Source organism: Patiria miniata, unplaced genomic scaffold, assembly GCF_015706575.1.
Source record: "Patiria miniata isolate m_02_andy unplaced genomic scaffold, ASM1570657v1 HiC_scaffold_30, whole genome shotgun sequence".
Classification (NCBI taxonomy): Eukaryota; Metazoa; Echinodermata; class Asteroidea; order Valvatida; family Asterinidae; genus Patiria; species Patiria miniata.
In genome coordinates, this window is record NW_024037070.1 from 8,300,375 (window position 1) to 8,327,342 (window position 26,968).

The following is a 26,968-nucleotide window of genomic DNA, read 5'->3' on the forward strand; positions in this document are numbered from 1 at the left end:
GAATATTTAGACCCCTGTCTCCGTGCGGTGCCATTGGTTTTCTGGTAATTCTTGCACGCTGCACGTGCATGATCGCTGTTGTTTGTCACAAAATACAAAAGGAATGTACCACTCAAAATAGGAGTTCAAAATTTCTATTTTATTTGCTGTTTTGTTTTCAATAATAATATAACGTTTCTATAAAGGTAAAAATATAATAATACTAAATGATAACTTTGTTTATTATATATTGACAATACTGTTATTTTATACTTATTTTTTCAAGTCAATTGTATTGCATTTTGAAAGTATTCACCCCTCACGTAGATATTGGTTCATCCCAATGTTAAATCGAAAGCAGGTCTTTTACTGCCTACATGGCCTACTGCATGACTGCTATTTGCGTTCAATGAAAAAAAGTGACGTGTAGTGGATGGATACGATTACCAATCCATTGTGAGGATTTCGCAAGAGAGTTGGGTGAATTCCTGAAATGAGGACAGTTTGTGGAACTGTTAGTGCTTAAATCCTTCATTTCTAGCTGATCAAGTTTAGCTGAATGTGCCAAAATGATCGTGCTCGTGAAAAAGCCTGATCAGAGCATCTGTGAGATCGAAGTTAACCCCAAATCGCTGGGACAAGAATGCCTCGATCAGGTAAGGAAACATTGAATTTATTTTAGCTAGCTTTTCCATCAGCTGGTTTAAAATTAAATACCAGTTGTCATTGTTCTTTCTGTTAATATTTCCGTTCCGTCTTATGCATTCCGCAACTACTTAACTTAAAAGTTACTTCCAGAATTTTAATCAGTCCGGTTGCTGGTATTTTTAGTATTTTAATTGCGGTTCTCATTGGTGGATAGAGCTCAAAATGTTACAAGAAAACAAAATTAACTTAGGGCCTACTTAATTTCTAATTTCACATCTACGTCCATGGTTTGACGAAGAAAGAATCAGGAATGAATTTAATTACAAATACAACCGACAACATCATCATCAATCTTGTCAAAATAACAGTCTGTAATCATCATATAAAACTCCACCTGATAAAATTCTGTTTCATTGTTTATCTCTTTTTTGCTCTCGTTTTAGTTTAGGACCCACAGTTTTGGAAGTAGTTTTTGTTAATCTCTCTGAACTTTTTTTTTAATAATGTTGATTTTTAAGCTTTAAAATGTTTTTGACACTAGGTCCAGTTTAAACCAAACATACACTGTCACTGCTGAAGGATTGAACTGAAATTCCAATAGCTTTTTTCAAACTTAATAAGGCCTATCTTATATAAATGTTTCAGCTATTTCATTGCAATGTTTCAGCTATTTTATTGCAATGTTTTAGCTGTTTTATTGCAAGTTAGAACTTCCTTTTGGTTGTAAAAATTTCAAAGTCTTTGTAAAATCGTGAGTTTATACTTATTTAATAATAACTAAACTAGGTTTAACCGGTCCTGTTTGTAGCAAAGTGGGCCCAAGTGGCTGTTTTTGCAAATTCACTAAAATCTTGTTCTTATTTTTTTGACAGGTCTGTCAGAAACTAGGAACGATTGAGAGTGACTACTTTGGGTTGCAGTTTACGAGGAAAAACGGTGGTGACCCAATGTGGCTGAACCTACGAAACCCGATCAACTCTCAGGTGACCGGTTCGTCACCTCTTCGACTGCAGCTTCGTGTCAAATTTCATGTACAGCCACATTTAGTCCAGCAAGAAGTTACGAGGTAGGATCTTATAAAATATCTCGTCTTTTTTTATCAGTCTTTGTTTTCTTTTCTAGCTTCAATATCTTCTGAAATTGTAATTTAGTTCTCCACTACTACTATCACCTCTTTACTGGAACAATTCTGACAGAATATTGCCTGACCATTGGTTTTAAGAGTTATAAATTTATGGAAAAGCATGAAATACCGGACTAAATATAGTAGAGGAGGCAAGGTAATATCAATCAAAAATCATCTTTTGCACTTATAAGATATATTTCCTTGTAAGCTGTATTCCATGTGATATTCTTGACAGAAGATTCAAGACTCATTAATTTTTCAAGAAAGTAATGTTGGGAATTTGATGTGGGCCTAAAAAAATATGTCTAAATTTGCTAAATTCTAAAATAGTTTTCAAAACTTCAATGATGTACTTTTTACTAGTTTTCCAAAACTTCAATGATGTACTTCTCAATGTTTTCTTGTAAACAATATCTGTTTGCAGTATTCGTACTTAGGTTACTTTAGATGATCAAGTAATTTGCAACAATACTCATTGAATAACTTGTTGAAGAGCTATGTAAGAAGTGGGAAGTCTTTTGTGTGTCATTGATGACTGCTCAGTGCAATAATGCATGCAAAGTCCGACACTATCAATGATTGCACAATACAATGACATCATCATTGAAAATGGTGGGGGAGTTTTCCTCAGGTTGACTTGTGTGGAAAGACATGTCATGACATGCAACACACACCACAATCAAATTGAAATGGCGTTTACTCATCGTGGTCAGGCAGTGGGACCTTTTGTAAAAGAATTTATAAGGAGTGTCAGTTTGATGAATTTGGCATCTTTCAGAATCTTATTTAAAAGTGATCTGAAATCTGAGTCATGTTGTATAGTCACTGTTTACAGTTAAAGTTTTTACAAAGGCTCTGCATTTTTGACATTTATTGTACACATGGCTCTGACAACATGTTTTGCCAGAATTAGATGCTATTATCTAGCAATAAAGAATAGAATTCCTCCGACAAGTGTCGGTGATAGCTGGCATTCCGTCATTGTGATACATGTAAACTAATACAAATTTAGTGGCCCCTTCAAAAAAATATGCATCGGAATTGAAACCGCTAGGATTTTACATTTTTTGGGGGGGGAATGTAAGGTTTTGTTTACAAAGGCAAACCTTGGGCGAGCAATTGTTTTCAAGACAGCTTTCCAAGAGGCTGCCTTTACAAACACTTAAGCGTATTTTCTGGACGCCAATCTGTGTTATTTTATGAGCAAGTTCCTCTATAAAACTGTGTTACCTTGAAATCCAGCTCACAATCCTGGCAATAAAGCCTAGATGTAAACACATCAGGTCGACAAACTTTTCCCCTGATAGATGCCAGGCTTTGTGTACACAGGTGCCTGCCTTGTCTTTTGAACTCCACTTCTAATCTAAACAACAATAATAGTTTCTAGGGACATTGCTGATACCAAATCCTAATTTTGCTATCGAATTGAGTGATTGTTGTGAGCATGCAGTGTCAAGCAACCCTTTTCAGTTTGTATTTAGGCCAGTTTCCCTGAATTGGTTCTGTATATAAACTTTTTTTTTTCAGTCTTAAGTATTTTTTTTAATTTGCATCAAATTCAAAACAAGGTTGTTGATCAAGAAGGAAAGAATTTTGGGTTCTTTTAATGGGAGAGTTTAATTGTACGTTTATATCCTGTTATGTAACTAGTCTTGTATCCATTTGCTGCGCCCCACCCCTTTCCAAAAAAGAAAGAAACAATGAAAAGCTAAAGTGAATTCCCTGTACTTCAAGTCAACAGATCAGTAAAAAGAATTTTGTTTACACACTCCCAGGCACTCCTTGTTTACACAGGGGCATTAGTCCTCTCCCGATCTCACTCACAATTAAATAACATCAGTGCAACAAACTTTTTCTCCAGGCCCAATATTGACATGACAGCATGCATCCACTGCATGCATTGTGCATGCTATTCATTCAATGCTAAACAGTTCAGGGAAGAAGCCTTGGAATTTTTGTGACATCACAGGCATAAATAATTCAGTGTCTTGTGGTCAGTGAGTGGTCAATTATGGGTCAAGCAACCTGGTCACAGGGTGAGGTGAAGGCTGAACCATGACTGAACATTAATGCATTCTTACATGATCGATGAATATTTAACTATTGATGGGAGTGGCTTTAATAATATATGCATTATACATACGTGGTGCAGGTTTTTATCATGGGCTTACATGTGTAACATCATGTGTAACTGAACATGAATCATGTGTAACTGAACATTACCAAAGTGGTGGCAAACTTTATTAACATTGATTAACCACGGCATGTGGAAAAAAATATTGAAATTGTATTTTAAGTTTTACACGCCAATTTACATATTAATTTTCTAGTAATTAATTTATTAATAAGATAACTTTATGTAAAACGAAGTAAAAGTTGCCATGCATTTATCTTTGGAAATGAGTCTCAAACAACTATTCTGTGAAACCAGATTTCATGGCGCAATAAAACTAATATGCAGTGGTACTATATAGTCACTGCTTTGTTGGTAGCTAATCAGCATACAATGCAATGTGGGCGTGTTTTGTGTTGTTCCATTAATGCACGTACTGCACACATACCCGCTCATGTGATTAATGATTCGAACAGACAGTGAAATGCTTCAAGTCTGTCAGCATAAAAAGAAAACTATGTATGCATGGTTTAAACCCATTGTTTTTTTTCTTTATGCATTTGCATGAATGATAATCAAACAGTTTTGTTTGATTTAATCTGTTATTTTGCAATTTAAGTTTGATGTAGTATCCATGTTCATGGTTCAGTGGCAAGAGATCCACACAGTTGGTTTTTGTACATGGTGGAACATGTACACGGGGACCACACAAAAGGGAGGTCGGGATTTCAATTTGAAAAAACCCAGAAACTTCTCCCAGAACAAAAAGAAGTAGGGTTTGTAAATTTTATTGGTTTTTCTAGTTTTGTTAACGAAATGACAACTTTTTTTTACACTCATACCAGAATTGTCCCAATATAGCCCTACTTGAATTTGTAAATTCAGACTGACTAATCACTTTTGTCTCTTCTTTTTTTACCCCGAAGGAATGTCGGCGTTATTGAATTTTGTGTCTAGATCACATTGTTTCAAAGCCAAAGGGGCTCATGAGATGATGAGGCCTATGAGTGGGCAGATACACATGTATACATTATGTACAGGAAACTTGGATCATGTCATGTACAAAAAAAAACCCTGGGGTGAGAAAGGCTGAGATCGATGAGAATTTAAGATAATTTTGAAAATAATCTTTGTGTTCAACATCTTTTGGGGGGGGGGGGAACTAAAGTGTTGGTGAAAATAAGAATACGAACACTGAAGGCTTTTGAATGTAGCCAGGATATCTAATAAAGTTAACAAAATAATTTGATGATTTTTTTTTCTGTAAATGGCAGACTCTTCTCAGATCAGTTAATAACAACGTACATTGTAGAAGAAGTTAATTATTTGCTGATCTCTACATGCGATAGTGGCATTGCGTTTATATTTGATAGATCAAATTTATTGTCATGAAAACAATGAGACAATTTGAGACAAAAAAAAACTAAATGTGTTTCTTGTGAATTAACATGTCATTCCTTTTTTTCTCATTTCTGCAGACGGCTGTTCTTCCAAGATCTGAAATTAGACCTTGTCAACGGCAAACTCATCGCCTCGGTCAAGGAAACAGCTCGTCTCGCCGCCCTGCTAGCCCAGGCCGAGCAAGGCAACTACAACCCACACAGCCAGCACTACGCCAGCCTTCCAGACACTTGCTGTAATGATGACTTCATCACGCAGGTCATGGCGGAGCACATCAGGCTGCGCGGTATGAAACAGTCCCAGGCCGAGCACAAGTTCTTCCAGGAGGTGGCGGCACTGGAGAGTTACGGAGTGGAGCTCTACGACGCGAAGGATACCAACGGAAGGAGTGTCTTGTTTGGCGTCGGCCCACACGGTATTCATCTGTACAGCACCGAGCCCAAGATGGAATGCCTCGAAAGGTGAGATTAATATTCTGAAACAGTCGTCGACAACAATTTAACAGACTTAAGAATTTCATTTCCTGTTTTTGTCAGTCACAGACACTTTACGCCTCTTCCTTTAATGGACACTTGTGTCTACATTTACTTATACAGTTTCATTTTCAATCCTGGTCATATTTTTAAAGCATGTTCCTCTAAACTTGCAGAGGCAGTATATCATCTAAGGTAATTTGTCCAAAAAAAATATTATTTAGTACATGGATACTTTTGTATTATAGTATCTCTTCAAAATTAATACTATGCTGGTTACTTGAGCGTAAATATCCAACCACAAATAAATCTGTTCTGGGCTTTGCCTTGCACAATGACTCCTTCATGCACCAATCATGCAATGCAAGGCATTTGTAGTGGCTAATCTCTAGACCAAAAAAAAACAGGGCTGGCATTTTAGTGGCAATGGTCCAAGTGACATGTGATGTTCATGTGACTGATTCTCGTGTACATGTATGTTTTTTGCTTCGCACACAAAATTGCTTATGCTGAGCAATATTTTTAGCCTAGCTGAGCACTTTGTCTCTGATTTGCTACAATAATATCCTATAGTTGTACCATTCGAAGTTCCATTATATTTATATAACCCAATCGTTTACATAATAAGTCAGAGATTTGCACACAATGCCACCTGTTAAGGAGTGGAGACACTTTTTTGGGGGTTCATGTGGTAAGCTTAGGAATCCTGGCACCTTCGCAGTGATTTATGATTTTGTTTATTACACGGATGTCAAAGTGTTAGGCAGTGGGGCTGAACTGGAAACTCACTGAAGCGTGGAACACGCACCAGCTATTGTTGGGACTGTAGGGTCTTTACATAGCCTGGATTTCAATGCAAACAAGCGCTAAGGGATCTCCGCAACAAATAGACGGATTGGACATTGAATTAAACCCTGGGAAAATCCATCAAACTAAATAATCTGTGATTAAAGAAGTTCAATTTGTTATTTTATAAAGAAAACATGAATGAATGAAGCACATTTTGCTGTAATAAAAGTTGAGCAGCTAAAGAAAATTCAAAATTGTACTTTCTGTTACATGACATTTCTCCTTTTTCGAAAAAAATATTTGTTGATTTCTACTGTTATTTAAAGGCAATTTACAAAGTATTTTTCTATTTATCACTTGCAGAATTGGTCTTGATCTGATGTTGAAGGAGTCACTTAACGGCAAGTGCTTCAGCGTGACCTATCCACACGAAGTCAACGGCGAGTTGTCTCCAGTCACCACGTCAGTCAAACTTCAGAGCAAAGAGGCCGCAGAGGCACTGTACCGAGCCATCACGGAGAAACACGAATTCTTCATCTGCGATACGGTCCAGAAGGAGATCCGATCGGAGTGCGTGCGCGACTTCAAGGGGACCCTGGCCTCCATCTTCACTGAGAATACCGAATACGGCAAGAAGTTCATGTTTGACGTGCAGCGCACTTGGAAAGAGGTGTATGACCACACCAGAAGAACGTTGCATCGTGCCGGGGCTACTGTGACCAAGAGTCCATTCACGGACCCTGCAGAGCAGGAGGAAGCAGCCTGTGCAATGACCGGCGTGGACGAAGAATCCAGTGTTAAAGTCCTACAGAACAAACTGGAGACAATCACGAACGGTTTCACCTGCAAGGTGTGCATGGCCACCCGTCTGGATACAGCCTTCTTCCCTTGTGGTCACCTGTTGTGTGGGGCCTGCGCTGAACAGGTGGAGGTTTGTCCTCACTGTAGGGGACCGATCCAACAGAGACTTCGCATCTTCTTGTCAATTGAGTCCCTCTCTGATGAGTGTCCAATCCAAGTCGAATGATTCGGCCACAACTCAGCTTGACACTCATATCATACATTACCTACTTTTGTTCATGTTTACATGTAGTTGACTCTCATTAATTCAAACTCTGTTACAACATTTTGGTGATAATGAACATAAACTGAACAATAAATTCTCGGTCCCGATCGTGCATGTTTAGGCGCTCCTGTGAATATATAATTCAGATAAAACAAAAATGAACAGTTTCGGCTGAGTTTGTTTGAATGCGAGTTAACTGTATGCTTTTTTATTGTTCAGTCTCAGGCATACTTGCTTCAGTTTGAATCCAGCAACAGGATTTCATTTGGTAGCTTTCATTAATGAATACATGAGCAGTTTAGCTTAGGAGTGCAATATACGCTTTTTGTCTGAAGTCTAAAATATCTGTTTGTGAAAGAAGTTTTTCAATGTCACAAGGTACCATGGTGTCAAAACTTTTCTGTTCCATGTGCCTGCATCTTTTTGTTTCTGAAAAAAAATGTGGGTTTTTTTCCCCTTCAAATTTTAAAGATGCGTTTTAATGAGTTATTCGTAGAAAACGGTGTAATGTACATTTGTTGGATCTGAACTCTACAGATTATTTAAGTGTCATTACAACTTGTGGAAGCAAACTTAATTTCCAAACATTAAGTTCTGTCATTGATCTGACAAAGTTTGGAAAGTTTGTATTTTAGTTGCTGTATGTGAATATTTTTTTCTGAAGGCTGGAGTCTGTCTATTGTGCATTGGCAGTGTGTGAAGGATCATACGTGAACACGACAGCAACACCCATTGAAAATGGGGTTCGTCTGATAAAACGTCATAATTCATGGCCAACATTAAACTCACAATAATACAACAACTTTTAAGTATTTTTCAGAATTTGAAAGGTGTCACATTTGCGAAATAACTCCTGTCCGCCAATTGCACAATGGACTGTCTGAAATCAACCCACCTTATTTATAATGCCTTTTTTTTAATCAAAGGTCTGTGTACAAAGTGAAAAACAGTATTAATAACAAAATCTCCTGAAGGTTTCTGAATACTTGAATCTCTTCATAATTTTTTTGTTGTCAAAATTAATGAGGTTTTAGTTTGTCAAAATTGCCAAAAAAAAATATCATTGTTTCTGTTTTGTAATTTGTAGTTTTTGCTCGGTGTTGTTTGTAACGTTTGTAATTAGCTATTTTTTCATATTTATTGACAGATCAAATCTGTTTACATATCTTTGAAGTGTACATCTGACTATTCACAAAATGGCGAACAAAAGATACATGTAACATCTTTTGTGCCGTGCTACTTTCTTAGAAAGTTTTGTTACTGAAGATCTTTCTTTTCCTTTATTTTTAGTTCTTGTCTGTATAGATTTTTGGATCAGTTGTAAGGTTTGCTATGTTGTAATGTGGTTTTGAAAACATTCTTACATGTACGCAACTATCGGGTGTTTGTAAAAAGTAATTTATTTGGGAGAAAAAAGTTGTTAAAAAAATTACTTTAACACGTCACATATACTTGTTTCTTGCCCTATTATTTTCTTTCCCCCCCCCCCCCCCCCACCCCGACCCATTACGACTACTTAGATTGGCAAAAGTCACATTGCTGAAGCTCTGGTATCACAACACCTTGTCTACTCATATATGTGATTGTGATACATGATACTACATTTTGTTAGTCGTTCTGTGTCAGCAGACAATGAAACAATCAGTTCATGTTATTCATCATTTATCTTATATCAATGCAATTTATGAAACTAGCAATGCAGTAAAACCCTTTCCTACTTGTTATTTTTTTTTAAATATATGTTGTAACTATTTAAAAATCTTTTTGAAAGTCACATGAACATATTTGCATTTTTGTGTGTGTGCGTGTTTTCCAGAACTACTCAAGGTCGTACATATTTATTAAAAAAACCAACAATTTCTTTATAGCAGTTAAATGAGGAAATTTCTTTTCAGATCATATCTGTGACGCTTTGTGATTCCATGTAATCGTTAAAGTAGGTTATAAAGTCATATTTTGTATTGTATAACATTGTTTTACCCAGAAAAGAAGACATGTTGTAAATGTAAAAAGGAACGTGTATTTAGGTAATTAACTTTCAAGATTTTAGAAGAGTCACAGTTTCGTTTAGCCCTCAAATGAATTCGTTGCAAATTATTCATGTGCACTTGCACATTGCTTGTGCTTTGAAGTACTTTTGCATACATTCAGAAGTAGAATTCATCAATAGTTTTTGTCTTATAAAGTGAGATGCTAATTAGACCCAATTTTTGGATTATGTAGGAAATTCCTCTTTTGTCATGTGAACGTGTTTATGTTTGAAGCGTCAGGTAAAGCAGTATTAGTTCACAGATTAAATTTTGTTACTAAGTGTTTAATTCATTCCAGAAAAATGTTGGTTCTTTTTAGGGAATGGGGAAAAGGCCACTGAATTTACCCTGTTCCAATGTTCCAATTTGTTTGAATGTCTTCTCTTCAAAGGTATTTTTAAGATGTTTTTATTTTACCTCAAACATGTTACTCTGGATATGCACCGGGTGTGTTATTTTGAATAATTAAGTCAAAATGTTGACATCACTTGCGTTAAATCCAATTTACAAATCTTTTAATGACATTAAGTGTCGGATGAAGCATGTACAAGTTGCAAACGTGATCTTGCTCTTAGTAGTCTCACTTAGTTTACCTTCGGATGAACTCTTTGATCGTTAAGTTGAAGGTCTTTAACACAATATACTTGCATAGAATCATGAGCATGCTTCGAACATTGAATATAATTAGTAGATGGTTTATTAGCATATGTGACAACGTCTGGTTGTCCCCAATTAGCATGAGAGACTATTTTAAAGATCAATCTATATGCTGGCATATTGTTATAGATAGTCCCATGTGGGAAGTTGGTTTTAGTTTTTATGCCGTAATTTTATCAAACTTCATGTCATAATATTGTCTTTTAGTTCATTATATGTTGTTGGATTCTGAAAGCAGGAAGTGGAGGATGACTCTCAACTCGTCATAAAAATATTTTGTAGCTTTGTCAGTAAAATGAAATAAACAATTGTACCAAGTACAGAAAATAGATTGAAGATGTATCTGTCCTGATTTGTCCATGTAGTACAGCAGACATCTCCCAGTACGTGCCACTCCTTCCAAAAATATATTCTTAACGATGTATTGTACTTCAACCACCCACGCATTCACTTGATGGCTTGTTAACAATAAAAACCATAAAAACTGCAAAACAGCAAAAGGCACAATAAAAAACCTTCGTATACAAGCTTTTGGGGGGGGGGGATAACCATCAAACAAATATGGTCATGGAGTTGGAAGCTGCAGTATATATTACCGAGTTTTTCTAGGCATATTCCAGTGATGCAATGGGGATATGTTTTGGAATGTGATTTTTACCAGGGTGTTAAAACCGGCCTGTATATTTTTTCGCCAAAAAGGTCTTGTCAAAGCTTTTGTTTTTCTCAATACATCCGCGTAGGGATTCAATAAAAAAGGAATCAGGTTGAAAGGGAAGCCAGCCGTGGCGTCAGGGAACCCTGGGGATTTAATGCTTACTTTGACATTTGGCAACAAATCGGATGTTATATGAATATTCTGGGTCCAATATGAAATGCGTGTATAGGTACAGTTTTAGATAAATTGTTAAACCATTGCCCAAAAATGTTTTACCGAAAACTTGAAAGCTGTTGGCTTTGATGTACTGGAACTTGGATGGAAGAATGTAAGTCTATCTATGACCTAGGAAACAGCTGTTTTTTCCTGCCTTTTATTAGGGGGGGGGGGTAGGGTAGGGGTTGACTGACAATTATATGACTGTACGACAATGGCAATGTACTCGGTTGCGTGCACTCATAAAAATACTGCCATATGTTGATTTGTGGCTGTGAATAAAGGTAGTTTTAATATGAACAAACCAGCCTCCCAGATGGCCCTAAATATTATGCAAAAAAAAAAATCCATTATGCTAGTCACATCATGCTCAACAGCTACCTGCATTATACGAAAGCTCAACAAGTGTGTCTAGGCCAGGACAGAAATGAATTGTCATTAAAATGCACTGCACACAAGTTGATCCACAGGCAGATTGACTCAATCATGGAGGAAGGAAAACAGGCGGAGCGATAATGCAGCATTGGTCAAGGTATGGGCTCTTGTGTCCTTGGCCGGAGCTGGACAACGGTCAGTGGTTTGGTCATGGTCAGTTAAACTTGACCAGTGATTCACCCAATGCTTTCAATTGTCAACGGACAGTGTCCTGCCATTCACAGCTGATGTAAGGACCATTAAAATTTAGAGGTCAAGCCTATTGAGTATCAAGTTATGGCCATTAATTTACTAAGTGCAAAATGAAAGGGGTATTTCTGAGGGTCAATTTTGACTCTATAAAATTGCAGGTGGTCCATTATCATGGGCATCGCAGGGGGGGGGGGGGGAGGGCAAGAGGGGGCGGGGCGCTTGCCCCCCCCCCCTGCCTCTGTTGTTTTTCCCCCTGGAAAAACAAAACGAAAACCAAAAAAAGGGGAGAAAACAAATGAGAAAAAAGGAAAGAGAAAGAGGTGGGATTTCATATTGCTGTTAATTTAATAGGGTGGGAGGGGCAAATGTCCCTGCCCACCCTCGGAAAATGATAAATCGAGGATATGCTGGAGAAGTACAGGGACTTCGGGGGGGGGGGGGGGGGGGGGAAATTTGCTTTGCCCCCTCTAGAAAAATCCTGGCGACGCCCAGGTGCATTATGCGATCACCTACCACGTGTGTCCATTCTGAAGATTAACCAAGGCGAGACAAATTGTTCTTAATTCATGATGTAAGTACATGTAAGTACATGTTCCTTGTTGACATCAGCTAGCAATAGCGCCCTCAGTTGCCAAAAAACAGCATTTAAAATGTGACGATTCTGACTACAGAAAACCGATTCAAAATGATGACAATTTTTATTGTGACTACTCTTTCCTATCAGCACTTTTTACAGTGAAAATTACACACAGTAATCTCTTACAATTGTTTTCAAACACACACAAAAAATGTGTCGTTTCTGCTGGGATCATTTACGTGCTTGGGACAACTCTAAATTGACTGTGCTCATTCTGCACTGTCTACAAACTTGTGTTTCAACTCTGGACAATGTTCAATTTTCAGTTTACATTACAGATGGGCCAAAAGAATCTTGAGAATTTCTGAACAGAAGCTACCCGAATGATCCAGATACAGTAATTCTGGGTTTTTTTCTTTAAACCTTATGAAATATGGTATTTTTTCCAATGAATTCAAACAATTCTCTGAAAATAAAGTTTACATACCCTCAATTACGTGGCGATATAAATTTTGTTACGACAAATTCTGAATTAAGAATGACATTTATTTATAGTAAATCATCATGTGTAGCATTAGGCTTTTACATTAAACAGTATCACCCCAGCTGCAAAGTAAAAGTCAAGACCATCTTCAGCAACATGGAATCGATCCGTTCCAGAGGGGTTAGGCATGTTCACTGGAATGTCACCAGCCCAACTGCCCAACAGGCACATGCTGTAGGGAAGACATTTCCTGACCAATGATATTACACAATCACACTGCAGTGTCATGATGTAGGCTTACTCCCTCTGTTCACCCATCACACTGTCTCAGGCTGTAGTTTCCCTCCCTCTGGTGCATCTTTGGCAGCTTCTTTCTGCTTGTTCCAGTCCTTAAGGCCGACCGGTAGTGACGTGTCTTCCTCCATGCCTCCGGTTCCTTCCACAAAATCCTCGTAAGTCGACTTCTCGGCAAAAGGGCGATTACCAAGAAGTTCCACCATGTCGTCCTTGTTCAAGACTTCCTTGTCTAGAAGTCTTAAGGCAACCTAGAATTGTAATATTGAAAAAAAAATTAATGAACTAGAAGTTGGTGAACAAGGCCACTTAAAATCATGCTGGGAATATTGCTCCACCCTGGGGAAAATAGAACACATTTTCCTTGTGTTTAGTCAGCAGGGCCTTAGTGTCATAATAGCAGTCAATATTTGCATATCGCACTGAAAAACTCACCTTCTCCACATTTTCCTTGTGTTTAGTCAGCAGGTCCATAGTGTCATAATAGCAGTCAATATTTGCATATTGTACTGAAAAACTCACCTTCTCCACATTTTCCTTGTGTTTAGTCAGCAGGGCCATAGTGTCATAATACCAGTCAATATTTGCATATTGTACTGAGAAACTCACCTTCTCCACATTTTCCTTGTGTTTAGTCAGCAGGACCATAGTGTCATAATAGCAGTCAATATTTGCATATTGTACTGAAAAACTCACCTTCTCCACATTTTCCTTGTGTTTAGTCAGCAGGGCCTTAGTGTCATAATAGCAGTCAATATTTGCATATCGCACTGAAAAACTCACCTTCTCCACATTTTCCTTGTGTTTAGTCAGCAGGTCCATAGTGTCATAATAGCAGTCAATATTTGCATATTGTACTGAAAAACTCACCTTCTCCACATTTTCCTTGTGTTTAGTCAGCAGGGCCATAGTGTCATAATACCAGTCAATATTTGCATATTGTACTGAGAAACTCACCTTCTCCACATTTTCCTTGTGTTTAGTCAGTAGGACCATAGTGTCATAATAGCAGTCAATATTTGCATATTGTACTGAAAAACTCACCTCCTCCACATTTTTCTTGTGTTTAGGTCAGCAGGGCCATAGTGTCATAACAGCAGTCAATATTTGCATATTACACTGAGAAACTCACCTTCTCCACATTTTCCTTGTGTTTAGTCAGCAGGTCCATAGTGTCATAATAGCAGTTAATATTTGCATATTACACTGAGAAACTCACCTTCTCCACATTTTCCTTGTGTTTAGTCAGCAGGTCCATAGTGCGATCGTAGGCCGATCCGATCAACTTGCGGACTTCCTCGTCAATCATTTTGGCCGTAGCTTCACTGTATGGTTTCTCCAGAACCATCTCGCCTTGCTGGGGCATGTCAAAGGAGACGTTACCGATGACGTCACTCATACCATGCTGGACAATCTTTGGCGGTTCAAGAAACGATATAAGAAACGAGGTCAGGAATTTCTTTTAAAAATAAGGCAAGGCAAGACCAGTAAAGCTGGCCCCAGAGTACACCAATTTCTATTTAATTCGTGTGAAATGTAGCAATTTTTGAATACAGTTCTGGTACAATAAAATGATTTAGCTAGAAAAGTTTTACAATTAAATCACTTCATGTCGGTGTATTACCACTGCAGTGATGGGACTACGGGTGGGTGCGGCAGGGGGAAGGGTGGGGTTGGAGGTTAGGGGTATGACTGACCTGGGCATAGGCGACCTGCGTGACCTTCTTGAGGTCATCTTGAGCTCCCGTCGTGATCTTACCAAAGAAGATCTGTTCAGAGACCCGTCCTCCTAGCGTCATGCACATTCTGTCTAGAAGCTGTTCCTTAGTGTAGAGGTATTGCTCTCTAGGGAGGTACTGGGCATAGCCAAGACCTTTACCCCTCGGTATGATTGAAACCTGGCAGTAAATGACCGAAAAAGGTTAAAAAGATTTTAGTTGTCGTTGTTTAACCAGTTCGCGCCGGAGAGCGTGTATACACGCAAAGGTTTTGCAGCCTTTGTACTGGATGACAGATAAACAAGCAACAAGCGAGGCTGGAAATATGAGTGTGCTGTCCGAGGGTGATGGCTTCAATCCACCTGGCTTGAGGTCCAGTGAAAAGTAATCCTGCGCCTTGTTCCGTTCTTGTCAAAATAATCTCGGCGTGAACTGGTTAAAGGTAAAAACACCATATGCCATCATCTACCTGGAAGTTTTAAAAGTTTGCGCCTTTTTCAGTTTTCTTGTCATTCAAGTTGAAAGAGAAAAATGTTCCATGTTCGTTCCGCTGGATGCTTACCTTGAGTAGTGGGTCAGCGTACTCCAGGAACCACCCAGCGATTGCATGACCTGCTTCATGGTACGCTACCGTCTTCTTCTCTTCTGGTTGCAGAACCTGCGTCTTCTTCTCCAGGCCTAGAGAGAAAAGGAGACATGACTTTTCAAGATTAAGCAGTCCTGGTAAAAGAAATAAACTGTCCATGTTGTGAGACTTTATTGGTTGTTTATAGTGGGGAAGGTTTTCATAAAGATTTCTTCTTTTTTTTCCCCTTCCATGTTTTCTCAGGACATCGAGGAAATGAATTGTTTAGAAGTTCTGAAGGACTCCCTGAACTTTTTGAACGTTTAAAATTGTCCATGCTTTTCTTGACAACTGAGGGCGCTTTGATGTCATTTCAGGAAGACACTGTTCAGTTTAGGTTTTTTTTTCTGTCCAAATGTGAACCCAAAAATCTGCTCATTAAAAATATTTGTGCGAAAAGTTTGCTCATTGGCTTTCCCATGTACTGACACAACAACGAAACACCAAAGAAACCAAAATTTGTAACAGCAAAACATCCAAAATTCTGTTTGCTTTTTGTGCTGAGATAGCTGTAACATAGAGGTTTCTGCCTGAAGTGACATCACACTTTTGCTCATGAATATGGAAATTTGCACTAGCATAAAAACCACAAAGGCACCAAAATACCCTTGAAAATGGCAAAATGAAAATTGAAAACAACGTTAAATGGGACACAAGGGTATATTTTCAAGGATTGCATTAGAAAATTATATTGCATGGGACCTTCAAGATTCAGATTTGATTTTTATAAATTACATATAGTAGTTGACAAAGTTTGATAGGTTTGAATTGGGAGGACAAATGTAAGCACAGCTGATAACTTCGCATTGGTACAATAAATGTGCTTCATAAAACGGAACTAGTTTGAAATTATTCAACTAACTCGGCCTGATATAGAAGGTTAGAGAAGAGTCTTACCTGCGATGACTCGTTCAATGGCCTGCTCAAAGTGGGAGGAGTTGATGTCCTTGCAGCCGTATCTAGCGGCAATCAGAGCCGCCTCATTGCAGACATTGGCGATATCCGCTCCTGTAGTCAAGAACAGTATGATCAAAGGTTGTCAGTACGTTTAAGTGAGTCTTAGAGGTGGGAGGATAATCTGCCAGACTTGAGATAACCCCAGTGAAGTGTTTTCATATGACTTGAATTTATATGATATTGAATTTACATCATCCGACACAAATTCTATTTTATGAATACTTTGGTTGCTGTACACACTGCTATGTCAGATTTGAACCATCCCCCGACCCCGGCAAACTCGGTGGTCGAGTGGTAAGACGTCTGCACTAGTATGTAGGAGGTCATGGGTTAGAGTCCCACCCGAGTAGTTTGTGCATTTGTTTCTCACAATCACCCGAGTAAACCAAATTTATAAAAATATGACGGCGAAGGGCAAAACCCAATATTGAATTGATGTTTTGGCAATTTATTTATAATTTTTCATAATTTTATAATACGGTGGCAGAGAAAATGGAGACAAGTGATATGAGAAAACATAACTGATGTGAGAATGTTCACTATTCTCCGACCATTTTGTTCACCCGTTGCCATGGCATTTCTTCTTGTTGGCAATGCTACTCTTTTTGGTTGTCATGCCAACTGTATCCATTCTGTACTGACCTGTGAAGCCGGGGGTGAGTGCCGCCATCTTTCTGGCCATATTTTCTTGGTCAACATCTGTCTTGAGGGGTTTCAAGTGGACTTTGAAGATGGACGCTCTGTCAAACGCAAGCAAAAATATTTGATGATATTGGGAGTATGGCTCATAAGGTAATGTGTCTATACCCGGTTTTCTTGCCTTGAAACGGCCGTGATTCTTTCCTCGCCTTCCACCGCTTTGGCCCAAGGACGAATCCTGCCCGGTTCCACATGTGGATTGGGTTTTCAGTCTGTACTTGATTCCATGGGTTTTGCACAATATTTGTTTGGGGTTTTCCTTATCTTGAGAATTGAACATTTCTTCATTTTCCTCCACTTCTTAGTTTCTCTGGGCTAACTAGCTACAGTAGTGATGGATGAAAGCTTAGTTTTCATTTACAATAATTATAATAACAACAACAACATGAACAAACTTTACAACTACCTCTCAAACAATCATCACAGAGTTCAACCAGAGACAAACATTTCCAGAGCATTTCTTTCATCAAGTGACCTACCTTCCCTTGATGTCAGGCGCTCCAATGTATATCTGCCTGTCAAAGCGACCAGGTCTGAGCAGGGCTGGATCCAAAATATCTGGCCGGTTGGTGCCAGCTAGGACTACCACGTTGGTGGTCGTGTTGAATCCTGCAAATAAGAACGATTAAGGAGATGGATTTACTGCTGGTGAAAGAAATCAACAACCTGATTAACACCTATCCTGTATGAGGAAATTCTGCCTTGGGGAGATGTAAATTTATTGACTAAGTTTTGCCGGGTCATCAAACAAGATTAATTGCAGTATCTGCTGCCATTGCAGATTCAAGTCAGCCGGCTGAACCTAGCAAGCTTGGTAGTAGAGTGGCAAGACGTCTGCACTATTAAGCAGAAAGCTGTGGGTTCGATTCCCACCAGAGTAGCCCTCCACATTTGTACAAAAAGTACTATTACAAGTTTTATTTGTGAAGGGCCAAATCAAGTATTAAACTTGAATCCCTTGTTTTCATTTTTTCAGACCATTTCAAGACTGCTAAAATTCAGACATAAGCCAAAGCTGGTTAATCAGACACCCCTGTCCCTTGCATGGAATGATCCAATAACCCAGCAGCCTCTCAGACGAAGGATCATCGCCCAAAAGCCTTAGTTTCCATGGCAACTCACCGTCCATCTCCACAAGGAGCTGATTCAGTGTGTTCTCCTGCTCACTCTGTCCGCCAAAGTTGCTCTTGCCTCGTTTCCTTCCGACGGCGTCGATCTCATCTATGAAGAGGATGCAAGGAGCGTTCTTCCTGGCCATGGAAAACATGTCACGCACCTACAACAAAAAACGGACGATAAATCACTCGGTTTTAGTTTAGGAATCAAGGATGCCTGAAAACCTCTTCATTTACGAAGCATTACAAGCATTAATCGCATCCTAGGAAGCTAATGTTTACATTTTCAATGATAGGCAACTATCTTATCAACCAGATACAATATAGATGATTGTTAACCCTAACTTCCTGGGTTTTTTTTAGCAAAATCCTCCAACTGCCTCCATGTAAAAATTTCATACAGCCTTAATCCTCCAAAACCATCTGTTATTTCTTGAATGTGGCCCTTGGAGGGGTGACGACTGCCTCAATCCTGCACAATGCTCCAGCAATCACTGTTACTAATAGTCCAGCGGATATGTGAAAAAATTGTGCACTTTTGCATAAAAGCGTGAAACTTGGCACAGATGTTTATATTCATGCGAGAAAATGTTTTAGATGTGGAGCCATCGCAAATTTACCCTTTTAGGGGCGTGGCATCCATTTAAAAAAGGGGGGCGGGACTTGTCATGCCCGCAGTAAAAATGGTTTTTCCCACTTGTTACAAAAGCAGGAAACTTCACAAAGACATAATTATATAGATTATTAGTGTTTTCCAGATTCGGAGCCACCACAAAAGTACCTTTTTAGGGGCGTGGCAGCCATTAAAAGAAAAAGGGGGGTTAATTATTATGCCCACTTTGGAAAACATTGTGCCCATATTTCATGAACGAATAAAACGTCCCACAGATGTTTATATTCATGAGAAAAAAAATTCCAGATGTGGAGCCATCTCGAACACACCCTTTTAGGGGCGTGGCAACCATATAGGAAAAAAAGGAGGCGGGGTTTTCATTATGCCCACCCTGGAAATATTGTTCCCACACTCAGAGAGAAATGGAAATTTCCACAAACATTGACATTCATGAGAAAACAAATTCCAGATGTGGAGCCATCTCGAACACACCCTTTTAGGGGCGTGGCAACCATAAAAGGAAATAAAGGGGGGGGGGCGGGGTTTTCATTATGCCCACCCTGGAAATATTGTTCCCACATTAATAGAGAAATGGAACTTTCCACAGACATTGACATTCATGAGAAAAACAATTCCAGATGTGGAGCCATCGCGACCACACCCTTTTAGGGGCGTGGCAGCCATATTGAAAAAAAGGGGGCGGGGTTCTCATTATGCCCAACATGGGAAAAAAATGTGCCCACATCTCATAAACGAATAAAGCTAATTCCCACAGATATTAATATTCAAGAGAAAAAAAAAAGTCACACGTGAAGCCATCGTAAACACACCCTTTTAGGGGCGTGGCAGCCATAGTAAAATGGGGGGGGGGGGGGTAGTCATGATGCCCCTATAAAAGAAAGTTCTTATGTAGAGCCACAGCAAACTCATCCTTTTAGAGGTGTGAGGGGCCTATTCACTGTGCCCACAATTGCAATGTTTATATTTTGTTGTTGATTTCTTATAATGTTGATTGGCCCATAACCTATATTATTTGGTAATACAATGACTTACCCCAAAGAGCATGGGTAAGTACCGGTAGGCTAACCCGTGTTATATTGTTCAATGTGTGTACTTGCACCTATATTATCATGCACATCTAAATTCCAGAGTGATTTCATAATTACAAATACACAGCACACAATGGCAGCCCTAAACTCTAACATTTAACATTAAAGGGCCATGGAAATCCTTTTTTTTACGGGGGGGGGGGGGGGGGGAGTATAAAATCTCCCTACCCCTTACCCGTTGCACCACATTGACAGCAGATTGGGTAACAACACGATGTACTCGCCTCACAAAGTGGTGGACACGTCCACTATGACTTCACATTCAATGAATCTCTGTACCCCCACCACACAGCACCTCTGTTCTCTTAAAAATGGTATATCAAGCTCTTATGAGTGTTTTTTTTTACCCCGACCAAATCCATTAAAAAAAATTATACGTTATACAGGTGCGACACTGCATATGCCTTTTGGTTTATCAGAAAAAAAGGCAGGGGAAACAATGTATTTGAAGAAGTAACACTAGTCTTTCCAGGACTAACTGAGGTACCCCAGTTTATACAACTAATTCAGATATTGATGCAGTTGAAAGGTTATCAATAATTCTACAGACGAAAGAACCAGTAACTGGGTTAATATAGATGAGGCAAGAATGCATAGTGTAAGAAAACAAAGGGTTTGTTAACAGTAAATTCCAACTATAAAGGCGGCCCTACTCCAACACATTAAACAGCTGTCTGAGGTGGATTTTATTATATGAAATGCGGTCAAAATTTTCCACGTTGTGCATATTGAGTACCCCCCTTTTAAAAATGGATGCCGCACCTCTAAAAGGGTAGGTTTGTGATGGCCTCACATTAAACAAAAACATTTTTATGAATATATTGTCCGAGTGGAATTTAATCCATTTATGAAAGGAAGGCACAACTTTCTTTTATAGGGGCATCATGACTACCCCCCATTTTATTATGGCTGCCACGCCCCTAAAAGGGTGTGTTTGCGATGGCTCCACGTATGATTTTTATCTCGTGAGTATTAATGTCTGTGGGAATTAGCTTCATTCGTTTATGAGATGTGGGCACATTTTTCCCATGTTGGGCATAATGAGAACCCCGCCCCCCCTTTTTTTCAATATGGCTGCCACGCCCCTAAAAGGGTGTGGTCGCGATGGCTCCACATCTGGAATTGTTTTTCTCATGAATGTCAATGTCTGTGGAAAGTTCCATTTCTCTATTAATGTGGGAACAATATTTCCAGGGTGGGCATAATGAAAACCCCGCCCCCCCCCCTTTATTTCCTTTTATGGTTGCCACGCCCCTAAAAGGGTGTGTTCGAGATGGCTCCACATCTGGAATTTGTTTTCTCATGAATGTCAATGTTTGTGGAAATTTCCATTTCTCTCTGAGTGTGGGAACAATATATCCAGGGTGGGCATAATGAAAACCCCGCCCCCTTTTTTTTCCTATATGGTTGCCACGCCCCTAAAAGGGTGTGTTCGAGATGGCTCCACATCTGGAATTTTTTTCTCATGAATATAAACGTCTGTGGGACGTTTTATTCGTTCATGAAATATGGGCACAATGTTTTCCAAAGTGGGCATAATAATTACCCCCCCCCTTTTCTTTTAATGGCTGCCACGCCCCTAAAAAGGTACTTTTGTGGTGGCTCCGAATCTGGAAAACACTAATAATCTATATAATTATGTCTTTGTGAAGTTTCCTGCTTTTGTAACAAGTGGGAAAAACCATTTTTACTGCGGGCATGACAAGTCCCGCCCCCCTTTTTTTAAATGGATGCCACGCCCCTCAAAGGGTAAATTTGCGATGGCTCCACATCTAAAACATTTTCTCGCATGAATATAAACATCTGTGCCAAGTTTCACGCTTTTATGCAAAAGTGCACAATTCATCGATATTTTGTCACATATCCGCTGGACTATAAGTTAAGATAGTGAAACGCTTTCTTACCCTAGACGGACCAACACCAACAAACATCTCCAAGAACTCGGATCCACTGACGGTGATGAAGGGAACGTTAGCTTCACCGGCTGTAGCTTTAGCTAAGAGGGTCTTGCCCGTTCCTGGTGGTCCGTTAAGAATGGCTCCCTGTAGCATGAAGAACGTATACAGAAAAGTGAGTGTGCATGTTTGAAAGAGTTCCATGGCCTAGTGGTCTGGAGCACAGAACTCAAGATCTGTGGGTAATTCTGCAGGTTGTGGGTTCACGTCCAGCCAGAGCTGTTGTGATACACATGAGTCCTTGGGCAAGACACTTTATCACAATGATGGAAGGAAAGTACCTCTTCCCCAAATGTCACCGATGGAATTCTCCACTTTCATGAGGGCAACAGTGCACTCCTTGTGATGCATGTATAAGAATAGACTGTTCCATTCTTACCTTGGGGATCTTGGCTCCGAGGTCAATGTACTGTTGAGGATTCTTCAAGAAGTTGACAAACTCCATGATTTCTAGCTTGGCCTCCTCACATCCGGCAACATCCCTGTCAACGAATAAGAAGAATCACCTTAACAGTTTTATCAATTTGCTAAAAAAAAAAGTGATTTTAGAAAAATCTCTGCACGTTTGGTAAGACGTAAGTTGTTACAATCCAAAACGTGAGGTTGGAATTCCACACTGGTACATTTAAACAGGAAATGTTGAACCTACTTGAACCGTACTCCAACGTCTTCCTTGATAATCTTGGCCGTGGTTTCTCCGAAGCCAAAGATCCCTCCTCGCTTGCCGGCACGGCCTCCCGCAGCGGGGTTGTTGCGGAACAAGTAGAAGAAGAAGCCGATCATGAGAGCGGTGGGAATCAGGCTCAGTAGGAAACTCCTGTGGAAGGTCAAAGGTCACATAAATGGACAAAGTTCACAAGAGGTCACACTACAGGATGTTTATTACACAACATTTTTTTTCAACCATGCTATGGTTTCCAATTCCATTTCAGGAAACACATCGGTTCACTTTCTTAATTTTTTTTATTCTAGAGTTTAAATTTACTTACAATTTACAATGAAATTTCATTTTAAAAAGATTTTAAAAAATCCTTAATTTTACTAAATCCACTAGGCCACACTCCCCGTAACTTTGATGTAAATTCACCAAATCATAATTTTGCCATTTTTCTTTTCTTTTGTACAAAAAAGTAGTAATTACAAAAACAAATAAGGCATACACAGCCAGCCTTACCCATCACTTTCCGAGCTGTAAACGACCGACAGATAGTTGTTGGGTTCGATTCCGAGATCCACCTGGGAGTTCTCAAGATTTCTCTCAAAGGCGTCGACACTGCCAATGTTGAACCACACATACCTCTGCAGAAAATTAAAAAAATACAAAGACTGTTTTTAACAAAACAGATAATATTGTCTTTGATAGTTATAAGATGCAACAGACGAATTGAACCCTAATCCCTAACTCACCAGAAGCATTCTAAACCTTCAAAGTGAATCCTATGTCAGTGGTCTCCCAACTTACAACAATTGGCAGACCTACAGCAGGCTTGACCAACATTTGTAAACATTCATATGGGCCACGAACAAAATGCTGTCATACAGTGCAAAGGGACAAAACTTTATTTTCAATCTTGAAATGCTTAAGGTTTTTTTTAACAGTGTTCATATAAAAAGAATAAGAGAAAAGTACAAACCCCCTTAGAATGGCCCGGTCTCAGCCACACTCTGACGTATTTCTTGTTGACAACTTCCAACCTCTCAACCTGTTCAAAGAGGAAAGAAAAACCACAAGACGATTCAAAGGAAAGATATTTCTTCTGCCAAAGAATCTGCATTCAAAAGTTTCTGCATGTCATCGAACCATTCAAATGTATACTGGAGAGTTCCCAGTGTCCTTGAATATTTGAAATGAACAGAACTTAATAATTTATAAGGAAACAAACATTTTTACCTGCTCCTGATTATGATGGTATCTAATTGAAATTTTTGCTAATATTGAAAAATTACCCCGTCTAATTTGATTTGATTTTTATACAGGGTGAGTAAAAAAAAAAATTCGGAACTATTGTTTTAGTGAAGTTCTGCATGTAGCACTTTCAAAATCTGGGATATGAAAGCCCAATTCACAAGCTTTTTTTTAGTACAAGGATCATTCAAATTACTCATGTAATTTTCAACTTATGGAATATTTAAACACAACCACCGTTTTAAAGTTCTGTCCACGGAACACAAAAAAAGGTGTGCGTTCTTTCAGCAAAACTAAAACAATTCACGTGCATCTCTATGTGATTTGTTTTCGTTTTGCTGAAAGAACACTTGCCTTTTTTGTGATCCATGGACAGAACCTGAAAACGGTAGTTGTGTTTAAAATTCCGAAACGTGAAAAGTACATGAGTGATTTGAATGATTCTTGTACTAAAAGAAAGCCTATGAATTGGGCTTTCATATCCTAGATTTTGAAAGTGCTACATGCAGAACTTCACTAAAACAATGGTCCCGACATTTGGTTTGTTTTTTTTTACTCACCCTGTATTTTAGCTCAATCCAGTCAGCAAGCAGCTTGCAGCAGTTTTATTCATTTTCATTGTACATTTTATGCTAAAGATTTCTAAGAGCCTCTGCCTGTATTAACAGTCTCTTACATGTTTGGAAGACAAGTGTGTAATAATCTGCTAATGAGTGCATTTTCAAACTTGACCTGTAAACACATTTTCAGGTTTATTCACTGAGCACGTAAAAGCTCTGACACATTACGTAATGCTAAAATTGCCCCATTGCAAAAACATGCATGCAACTGGGAATTTACAAAAAACGAGGAAATTCCGAACCACACAACATTTTGTACAATGTTTTTCAATTTGTAATGGCATACTTGAGAAGTAAAAAACGAGGAAATCAGCGGATCCGAGGAAAAGTTGCATGCCTGAAATAAGCTCAAATCCATACCTGTCCAGCCATCAGATATTCCTGACAAAAATCCTTCCACGTAATCTCCGGAGCCGATCCGCCCCCAAGTAGCCAAGCCACGGCCACCGCCCCCGTCACGGTCACCGCTATACTAAACAACAGCTGGTTCCTATTGTTGGGGTCGATGGGTGGGTTGGTACCCCGGGGCAATCCGCCCCCTGGCTTGCCTCCCTGGGCCCCGCCCCCTCCCATCAGACCCTTCCAGAAGTCTTGGGGCTTGTCTCCTCCTCGGCTACTCTCGCTGCTTTTGCTGGGCGTAGGCTCACCTACAGAAATAAAACAAGAGAAAGGTAATCTTTTACACCTGAAGTCCAAGACAAATCAATTGAGAAGTTTTGCCTATTAACCCTGACTCCCTGGGATGTTTTGCTAGGATGCAACCTCAATCCTGCAAAATCCTCCAACTGCCTCCTTGTAAAAATAGCATACAGCCTCAATCCTCTAAAATTATCGGTTATTTCTTGAATGCGTTCCTTGGAGGGATGATCACTGACTCAATCCTTCAAAATCATCCAGCAATCTCTGTCAGTATCTTGAGGCAGAGCCAGTGACCTCCTGGAGCCCTGCAGAGGACTTCAAGTATAATCCTGTTCTAAATTTATGCACGGCTGACCATAAACAACACAAAGTTCGGCGTAAGACATTGACACAGTACATCCTCCAAAATCAGCAACACCTTTTTGCCATATAGCCTCAATCCTGCAAAATCCTCCATTTTGCAAAGAGGATTTTGGAGGATTTGGGAAGGTTTTAGCATTTAGCAATACCTACCCTTATCTTTTGCAGATGCTGCATTCTTGGGCCGAGGGGGTGCGGCACTTTTCTTGGAGCTGGGGAAGAATTTCTCAAAGCCCTTGGGGGGCTCCTTACTGAAGACAAGCCACTTCCTGAGGGCGTTGCTCACTCGCTGCGTGCTGCTGAACAGTCGGTTACATCTCCGTAAAACAGCAACCTAGAAAATACAGGAAAATACTTATTAGTTTACAAGCCTACCGTTCATTTAGGCCCTACTGCAAGTTATTACATATTTCAAGGGCACAAAATGATTCATACTTCTATTCCAGATAACTGACCTAAACAAATTCAAATATAATTGTTTGATATTTGACAGGTTTTTCTCACACTGCAATCTTGATGCACTTTTGAAATCCGACTGAAGTGAAAGGAAACAAATGTTTTACGCCGTGGCTATCGTTATGGCAGCCATAATGCCACTGCCAACTGCTATTGTTACCAAAACACGAAAATAAAGATGGCGATCACCGCGCGATGTACCGTGAGCGTGCAAGGCAGGCTGAATCGCACGGCACCAACCGTAAACTATGTAGGAAAATCGTAATTTCTACCCAAAGAAACTTTTCAAACATTACAAAAAAGTGTCATTATATTGAGAAAAGTCTGCTTAAGGTTGAAAATGTCATTTTTGAGTACTTGTCTTAGTAAAAAATTGATTCAAATTTGATCAAAACAAAACAGGGCCCTACACTACACGATCGCCGTAACAATTAAGGAAAAACATAGGCCTATCTGTTTAATAAGAAAGCAATATTTATGTGATGCATCACAACAAATAAAATTTGAGGCATCACCACCCCCACCCCCCTCCGTTCTGCCCTTTGTTTTTCATCATGTTCATTTTTATTTAACTTACGTTCTGGTGTCTATTTTGAAGGGACGGGCTGATGAGACGAAAGCTGAATCCTTTGACTCCGAGTTGCAGTGATCCACAACATCTCAAAGCCATCGTTATTCAATAACGATGTAAGGACAAAATTATGAGTTTGATACAAAAATCACACAGTGTTTGTTAGTGTGACAAGCGCTGAAACTTAGTGGCTTGTCATGTCATGCATGTTGTGCATAGGCCTACGTGCATTTTCGCTCGTCGTAATGTTCGAGAACGGGTTTTCTTTCACAGAATGCTACCCATTTTCTGTTTCTAATAATCTCGGCAGATTTTGATGCAAAGTTGCAGTAGGAACGTCTGTTTATAAATATGCTGAGCTCACTGACATCACGAACTGATGCAACAGACGATGACTTTACGAAAATTGTTGGATAACCAAGAAACAAAAAACGATTCTGTTATTTTTTTGTTAAATAATAATTGCAATGAGTGCGGTATCCAGACCCTG

At 39.3% G+C, this 26,968-nt stretch overlaps 2 protein-coding genes across 2 annotated transcripts; one reads left to right on the forward strand and one right to left on the reverse strand.

The window, feature by feature from the left end:
- The first annotated feature begins 355 nt into the window (after positions 1 to 355).
- Positions 356 to 10,613, forward strand: LOC119739169 (E3 ubiquitin-protein ligase MYLIP-like). The gene is made up of 4 exons (XM_038214001.1): positions 356 to 635; positions 1,500 to 1,693; positions 5,345 to 5,728; positions 6,893 to 10,613. The coding sequence occupies exons 1-4, from the start codon at positions 549 to 551 to the stop codon at positions 7,554 to 7,556; spliced, it is 1,329 nt and encodes a 442-aa protein (XP_038069929.1). The 5' UTR covers positions 356 to 548; the 3' UTR covers positions 7,557 to 10,613.
- A 1,841-nt stretch (positions 10,614 to 12,454) lies between these two features.
- LOC119739256 (AFG3-like protein 2) lies at positions 12,455 to 26,963 on the reverse strand. Its single transcript, XM_038214114.1, has 16 exons — positions 26,485 to 26,963; positions 25,605 to 25,785; positions 24,813 to 25,099; positions 23,561 to 23,629; positions 23,101 to 23,225; positions 22,576 to 22,743; positions 22,306 to 22,408; positions 21,876 to 22,013; positions 18,257 to 18,410; positions 17,614 to 17,743; positions 17,078 to 17,175; positions 16,376 to 16,486; positions 15,416 to 15,531; positions 14,833 to 15,033; positions 14,355 to 14,549; positions 12,455 to 13,386 (listed from the first exon to the last, which is right to left on the reverse strand). The coding sequence occupies exons 1-16, from the start codon at positions 26,575 to 26,577 to the stop codon at positions 13,159 to 13,161; spliced, it is 2,397 nt and encodes a 798-aa protein (XP_038070042.1). The 5' UTR covers positions 26,578 to 26,963; the 3' UTR covers positions 12,455 to 13,158.
- Between the last annotated feature and the right edge of the window lie 5 nt (positions 26,964 to 26,968).

Excerpts from the sequence above, each read along its gene's own strand:
- LOC119739169 (XM_038214001.1), top strand. The coding sequence starts at position 549 with ATGATCGTGCTCGTGAAAAAGCCTGATCAGAGCATCTGTGAGATCGAA. Across the intron at positions 636-1,499 it reads GACAAGAATGCCTCGATCAG|GTCTGTCAGAAACTAGGAAC; the intron begins GTAAGGAAACAT and ends TTTTTTTGACAG. Across the intron at positions 5,729-6,892 it reads AAGATGGAATGCCTCGAAAG|AATTGGTCTTGATCTGATGT; the intron begins GTGAGATTAATA and ends TATCACTTGCAG.
- LOC119739256 (XM_038214114.1), bottom strand. The coding sequence starts at position 26,577 with ATGGCTTTGAGATGTTGTGGATCACTGCAACTCGGAGTCAAAGGATTC. Across the intron at positions 25,786-26,484 it reads TTCAAAATAGACACCAGAAC|GTTGCTGTTTTACGGAGATG; the intron begins GTAAGTTAAATA and ends TGTATTTTCTAG. Across the intron at positions 22,409-22,575 it reads GACGTTGGAGTACGGTTCAA|GGATGTTGCCGGATGTGAGG; the intron begins GTAGGTTCAACA and ends ATTCGTTGACAG.